We start from the raw sequence: 7521 nt of genomic DNA, 5'->3' as shown, positions 1-7521 counted from the left end.
AGAGGAGGCCAGACAGACAGATGCACGCACCTGACGGCCCTGATGAGCGTCTTCACCGCTGGCATGATGTCTTCAAAGGTCAGGTCGCTCTGGTGGCCCTTCTCCTCGCTGCCGTCCTCCTCCGGGCAGTCGGCTGATGGCAGAGCACAGGATGGCAGTGAGGACACCCCACTGTCTTGCCTTCAGATCTACAGCTTCACGCGGCCTCCTCGCTGGGGCTCACCTGACCGCAGCCTCTGCCCTCTGTGCCAGCCTGGGTCCCAGCTCCCTTGTTGGCTTATCCTGAGCTAGATTGGCCCTGTCTGGGTCACCGGTGACCTCAGAGCCCTTTCATGACATCGCCCGTGCCCACACCCTTCCCTGGATAGATCATCTCCAGAGGGGGAAACTGAGGCAGACAGCAGTGAGCTGATAGTGGAGACCTCCAGCCTGCTTGTGCCCCAACTGCAACTCTGCCCCATAGGGTCCTTGTCACACGCAGGGTGCATGTGTGTGTGGGTGGGGCAGGGTGTGCATTTTGGGGGGAACCATTCAGATTGGAAAGAGACTCAAATGCACAACAGAAGGAAGGAAGGGGGCAAAATGTGAAACAGGCCTTTGCACAGCCTTTTAAGCCCCTGGGCCCTGCGGCTGGGCAGAGACCCCGGGGCCTTGTGGTTATGGCCAATACATATGGGAACCAGGGAAATCCAGCCTAAATACTGGTACAGCAGTAAATCCAGCCTAAATCCTCCGTATCTCCTGCTGACACAGTGATGGGCCCCCTACCAGCTTTGCCAGGCCTCTCAATCCCATCCCACCTCCCTCTGCTCCCCAGGGCACCTGGGGGCAACTTGCACACCCGTGTGCCCTCAAGCCTGCTGTTCCCACCCCCATGGCTCTGGGGATGCACCCTCCACCAGTCAGGACCCCCCAACACCCTCACCATTGGCTGCTCCTCTCCTGCATCCTCTGCCACATCCTCTGCCCCTCCTGCCCTGGGCATCTCCCAAGCCAAGACCCCCTCCAGGATGGGATGGAGACAGCTCCCCACTCCGGAGACCGTTTGCATTCAGGACTCCTGGGTTTCATGGACCCTGCTCCTCCCTGCCCATAGCTGGCAACGGGACGTGGCCGGCACCGCCTGCGGGCACCTACCCTCCACCGGCGGCCGCGGCTTGAGCCGCAGCGAGGCCCGGAAGCGGGTGCGATCATTGAAGCTCCAGCTCTTCTGCACCTTGGTGGGGCTGGGGACCTCGTTGACGTTCTCGGTGCTGGGGGAGCGCCGCATGGGGGGCATGAGGTGCTGCCTCCCCCGGCCGCTCTGCCGCTGGGCGTTGTTGAGGCGGATGCGGTCTTTGAGGCCCATTTTGGTGCTGCAAGGGGCGGTGGGAGGAAGCACAGCACACGTTAGTGGAGGATGGGGCTCTCCTTGGGGGGGGGGGCAGGCAACGAGGTGAGCCCAAGAGGGGATGCCTTCTTCCCCAACTGGGCCCAACCCCAAGGGCCTTGCTCCAGCCCGCGAAGCCCCATGGGAAGACCTCAAGCTTTGCCCAAGTTCAAGGGACGGGGTGTCAGGTCCCAATGCCAACTTCGCAGTGCTGGCGAGGGCTGGACCAGCTGGGCCAAGGGCTCGGTAAGACTGCATGGGTGTAGAGGGGACTGCAGCACTGCTGATGGATGCTCCCACTTCACTTTAAACCCTGCGGGACTTCAACGGGGTTCAACCCAGGGCTCCCTTTAGCCAGGAGGGTGTATGGAGCGGGACCCCGACTGGCTGGCAGGGAAAGTCCCTAGGTCGGTTTTTGTGTTTAAAAAAGGACAACATTTTTTCTGACAGACAGAGACGAAAGGAGAGGGGACAGAGGCGGCTGCGGGGAGGACACACACAGAGACCCTGCCTCAGACACGCACAGAAGCCACGACACTGGGGCGGGGAGGGAGACGGACACGAGCCCCTGGCTGGACCAGGCTGCTGCTGGAGCTGCCCCGAGTTGCTACTTGCATCAGGGACGGGAAGGAGACCGTGAGGCCGTCCGGGAAGACAGCAGGGCTGGGGCACCTCCAGGCTATCCGCAGCCAGCTCCGAACCCCCTGGGGCCCCGATCCTGCAAGGTACCGAAGCACGTTGCTAACGCCCTGGGACGATCCACCTGCTTCGGTGCCTGGCTGAACGGGGCTGCGCCTGCCCTCCTGCCGCAGCCTGCGATGCCGGGATGAGTCAGTCTGCATCATCCCAGCCCTCGCTCGGGACTCCCGGCGCAGGTCAGGCTCTCGGCAGAGGCCACGAGGTACAACCATGCCAGGGGCTGACCGCTAGGCCCTGCCCAGCCTGCAGCTGCGGAAACAGACCGTTCGGTAATTAATTAATGAGGCAGCTCAGGCCCTAATTTAATTCCATCGCTAACTGCCAAGTCATCAAACCCTTCCAGGCTCCCCCCCCACACCACCACCACCCACCCGCTCCCTTATCTGAAACTCCACTGAAAGAAAGTATTAACGACAGGTTTAGTTTAGGTAGGACCTACACAAAAACACTCTTGCATTCCCCTCCTTGCGGGCTGGTTAGCTCGCGCCCACGCGCTCCCAGGGGCCACTGGCAAACGAGGAAATAAAAGGGGCCTCCAACTGGGTGGCTAGGAGATGAGATGGATTTAAAAAGAGGAGGTAAAAAAAATCTACAGGGGAAAACATTTCAGGGAGTGGATGCAGAGAGATCAGAGGCGAACGTGGGCCCAACTCCCCTCATGGACGCAGGTGAAAGTCAGGAGGATTGCTGCTGATGCCAGCAGTTTTGCAAATGCAAGGAGAGGAGAATCGGGAGCGAGCCATTTCTGCCCCTGTAGCTCGCTGTAACGGCACCCAGCAAAGCTCCTGGCACAGGCCCCCTGGCACCGCGTGCTGGTGGTTACCGCACGGTTCATTTTGCACCCTGCCGGCGTCTGGAGCACTAATCTGCCTGGCTCCCAACCTGAGGGCTGGCAGCTGGGGGACAAGGAGCTTGGGGTGGCCTCCCCCCAGGGGGGCACAATTCCCAGTTGGCGCTGCCGGCCCCGATGCCAGCTCCGGCCTCGCGCGCTGTGCGGTTACCTAGTCATGGGCTGAAGACAAAGCAGTGACAGCAGGAGACAGACACAGAACGGAAAGGAGCAGTCGGAGGAGGCCGCCGGAAACCCAGAGAGGAGGTGTTTGGATGGCTGAGGCTTTGGGGAGCGGCCCCAAAAGGGCCTCGGGGGGCTAAACAAGCAGCTGAAGCTTGCATCCCCCCCACCCCATACAAGCCCATGGGGAAAGCAGTGGTGGGGTGAAGCCTCTGCCAGGCTTCGGAAAGGCTGCGGGGAGTCTGGAGCATCTGCTGAGCGGGAACCTCGAACCGCCTGGACCCCCGGGAGGGCGTCCTGGCTCTGCCAAGGCCTCGCGGGAGAGGGGCAGGCACCGTTCTAGAGGTTCAAACCCGGTCCCAAAACCACGGCGAACGCCGCCCCAGTCTAGAACGTCTCGTCCGTCCCTTCCCGCCCTCATGCCGCAGGCAGACCCCATGCAAGCCAGCCAGCACAACCGCCGCACGCCATGCAAAAACCCCCAGAGCCCGGGCCTTACAGCCCATGCAGCAAGCTCGGCAGGAGAGGCAGGGCCTGGCGTCTTGGTCTCCAGGGCCGATTCGGTCCCTCTCCCGGCCCTTTTGCCACGGATAGAGCAAACATGACTCGTTTCCGCTTCCAGGCACTTTTGAACGGGAAGTGAGGGCGGGGAGTCAGCACGAGGCCGAAGTCCAAGGCGCCCCACTCTCGGGGCCCTGCAGGGTTTGGCCGGATGCGGGTTCAATAGCTCATGGAAATCCACGTACAAGTTTCCATCCATTTTGGGAGGGGGTCTCTCATTTCATACTGGGGGAAAAGGGGACTCTAGTTTTCAGGGCTTGCAGCTGCCTTTCAGCTGAGGATTTCAAAGCCCTATGGTCAATGCCAGGTGGCCTAGCCCACCGAAGTGGGGCGAGCTACCTTGCAGTTGCCACAGGGTAAGAGCATATGCATGGGTGCTTGGGGCAAAGAGGCCCACGTACTGTATGTTCACACCCCGGTTTCACCTTCGGTAACTCCTCTGTGTGCCCCAACCCTCAAAAGAACATCGGCCCCATCATGGACCAAGACATATCTGAAAGGTTTGACCCTCCAAGCCCTCTGCTCAAACACCATGGGCTTTGGAGAAGTCATCCCAAATCATAGAAAAAGTGGGTGGGAAGGGAGCTCAGGAGGTCACATCTAGTCCAGACCCTGCTCAAAGCAGGACCATCCCCAACTAGATCATCCCAGCCAAGGCTTTGTCTACGCCAGTTATGGCCCAGCTCTAATGCCAAGACAGCAGCTCTCAGCCACCAAACATCAGGCCCTGCCCACCCTAAAAGCACAGGATGTTTCGCATGCACTGGTTAAATTAGCCTCGCAGCTACTCTGCCGGGGAGGTCACTCCATTATGCTCGGAGATGAAGTGCCTTCCCCAAAGCAGCATGGCAAAACGGTGGAAGAGAGCCCAGTGCTCCCCACGCCTGACCCCCAAAGCCATCTTTTTTCTCGCAGGACAAGCCAGGTCAGGGGGCTGCTCCATCCACAGAGTTTGGTCAACAGCTCTGACCCACCTGGGGAAGTCACTCCTGCCACGGGCTGCCGGGCAGGGCTTCTGCTGCCTTACGGCAAGTAGCTCTCATTGCAGTCGGCCAGCCTAGTCTGGCTGCGAAGGGGCCCTCTCTACTAAGGTCAAGCCTGATGCTAAGTCTATGCCGTTACCGGAGGCCAGCGTGAGCTAGCTTTTATCCCGATGCCACAGGCAGTGACAGCAGTGAAGGCATTGCACCCAGCACTCCAGCCTGCACCGGACACTCAAACACATCCCGATGGACTCGAGCAAGTTAGCACAGCTCACGCTGCTCTGCGCTGCCTGCACAAGCTGGATTCGGACTTGCGGCAGAGCGGACAAACCCTCTGCATGCCACCGCCTCCAGCTGTCCCCCATATCCTCTCCAAATACCACAACCACTAAAGTGGTTTTCCTAGGACAGGGGAAAACCATGAACGTGGCAGGGGGTAGTACTCCGACCGCTCAGCTTCCCAGTGGGAAGATCCTGGCTACGCACCAACTTTAGGGAAATGGGAGACTCCTCCCTAGCTTGCTCCTGCGGCCATACGGCTGAGGGCAAGCATCCGGACCCCAAGTCTCCAGGCTTGGGCCTGCACGTAGGATGCCCGCCAACATTTGGATTTGGAAATATCTGAAGCCCCAGGTAGGGGTGGAGGATGTTTGCTGGTAGCACGGATTTGGAATTGATTTGGCTTATTTGACTTGGGATGTGAAAAATTTCCTTTAAAAAAGACCCTCAAAAACAAAAACAAAACCCCATCCTCTCCGCTCCAGCTATGAACATAGCTCAGAGGACCACGAGTAGTGTTGGCTCAAGCAGCAACCGCTTGTTCTGGCTACTGCCGGGGTCCCGCAGCCCTCGCCACCCTCCATCAGCAGGGCAGGTCAGGAGACAGCATTTGCATCTCACGGGCAAGTCTGAGACCCCACCGGACGGTTTCACGGGAGGCAAATCTGCAACCCCAGACTTTTTGCACAAAACGTGAGTCTTCCAAAATGTGGTCCCAACCATCTCCAACCAGCAGGCTGTGACCTCTCTCTTAGGGGCAATGATAGGGAAGACAGGAAAAGTCAAAACAAAATATTTAGCTCATTTCCTGCAAATATTTAAGTGGAATCAATACCCATGCCGGGGAAACATTTCGATTGCGTCAAGTCAGCACTTGCCAACGAAAAACTGTTCGGTCGGAAAATTTTCTGCCACCTGCACTCGTTAGTGTCCATTTGCTGATGCATTTGCCTGCGCTTACGACAAGGGGGGAATCAAGGCGCTGTCTGAAAGGGGAGGAGGTGGGGGGAGGCTTGGGGCTCTCTGTTCTGCCTTACACTGTTCGACTCTTTGGAGTTGATCCCAGAATGGCTAGCAGTCCTGCATCTACAACCCCACCCGCCGATGGTAGATTTCCAGTGCAGCATTGCAAGGGGTGATAGGCAGAGATGGAGAAAACCAGGGCGGGTCTGGAGTCGGCAAAGCTCCTTCCGCTGGGCTTCCAACCCAAGGTGGTTTGAATCCTCGTCCAGCAGCACCCCCAAAGACCAGCGTTGGGGGTGGATATGTGACACTTTGCATAGCACTTTCCAGCAGGCATCATCCCCGCCACACCTGGGGTGGAGATGGGAAGTGCCATCTGAGCAAGGGAAAGTCTGAGACCCCACCAGGCAGTTTAGGATTCAGGCGCTTGTGCTCAGATCACCAGACCACAAGCCTCCTCCCTTTTCTAAGCACTCCAGTTTTGCTCCATCTCTCCCCGTACCAGCCCCCCAGGCCCCAGCCCTGGCTGCACCGGCAATGCACCAAACCAGGCAGAGGAGAGCAGGCATATCTCCATGACCGCCGCTCTCATTGCAAGGCATCGCTGGGAGAGGGGAGGCCGACATGCAGGCCCCTGGCAATCGGCTGCATTCATGAGGGACGTCCACCCAGATGAAATCAAACCGACCCCCAAACAACTCATGGGAAGCATATCCAAGCACTCAATACCTCGGTTTCCAGTTGGCGTGAATCCGAAAGAAACTCCTCTTACTACTAAAGATCTGGCTAGAGAGTCAAGAGCAAAAGATACAGGAAAAAAGAAGAGAGTTAGTGAGGGACAAAAGACAAGGCAGGGGTAGGGGGTGGCCTCGGGGCCAAGCTCTGCTGAGGCCTGGAGGAAAGGCGCTGGGCATGGGCGCTGCCATCCAGCAGCTGAGAAAAGGAAAGCAGTCTCTAGTCAGAAACAGCCCATAGCTGCATCCCACCGCGGGGGGGAGACCACGTGCCAAGCGGAGGGCTCAGCCACAGACCTCGCGTGGCAGGCCACGTAGCGCTCGCCCTGAGAACGACAGCGTTCCAGCCGAGTATGGCGCAGGCGTGAAGGGCGAGGGGCTGGAGCAACTCCCCACGGGGCCTTGCTTCAGCGGTGCCTCCCATCTTACCCTGGAGGGGACATGGTCCCCATTCCTTACACTAGGGCTGTCAAACCTTGGCCGGATCTGGACCACGGGGCTCCTTGCAGACCAAATGACCTCTCTCCAGCAGCAGGACAACAGCTTGCCAACGTGGCTCCAGACCCTGGGCGATGAATGCTGCCACCACTTGCCTCCCCACTCCCCTTTTCCTCTGCCCCCGATTTTAGTCACCAACACCAGGTGAAGACCCCGAGTTCAGTGACGGGCAGTAATGGGGGCATTCATACCCTGGTTTCTGGAGCCACCTGGACAAGCCTGGGGGCTGCTTGTGCATCACATGATGGAAAGGTCTTGCTGATATCGGGCCGGAGTCTACCCTGCCTGTTAGGTGCCTAAGAGGACTCGGACACTGTGGCAGAAAGCCACCTTGGTTTCTCCCCAAAAATCTCTGCCCTGTGACACTGTGATTTAAATCTCTGTGCTGTGACCATTCAATTAGGATGGGCCCAGCACACAGGG

The 7521-nt window shown here is 58.8% G+C and overlaps 1 protein-coding gene across 1 annotated transcript in view; it reads right to left on the bottom strand.

Moving 5' to 3' along the window:
* The window catches only part of KCNQ4 (potassium voltage-gated channel subfamily Q member 4), an 87788-nt gene that overhangs the window by 5401 nt on the left and 74866 nt on the right, over positions 1-7521 (bottom strand). Inside the window, exons 13-14 of the mRNA XM_019512073.1 lie at positions 1138-1355; positions 31-133 (exon numbers count right to left, since the gene is read on the bottom strand). Of these exons, the coding sequence (XP_019367618.1) occupies positions 31-133; positions 1138-1355 (321 nt within the window). The remainder of the gene's footprint in view (positions 1-30; positions 134-1137; positions 1356-7521) is intronic.

Source organism: Gavialis gangeticus, unplaced genomic scaffold (genome assembly GCF_001723915.1).
Source record: "Gavialis gangeticus isolate Ggan-Ray unplaced genomic scaffold, GavGan_comp1, whole genome shotgun sequence".
NCBI lineage: Eukaryota > Metazoa > Chordata > Crocodylia > Gavialidae > Gavialis > Gavialis gangeticus.
Note: the sequence above shows the minus strand (reverse complement) of the source record. Positions and strands in the feature narration are given on the sequence as shown.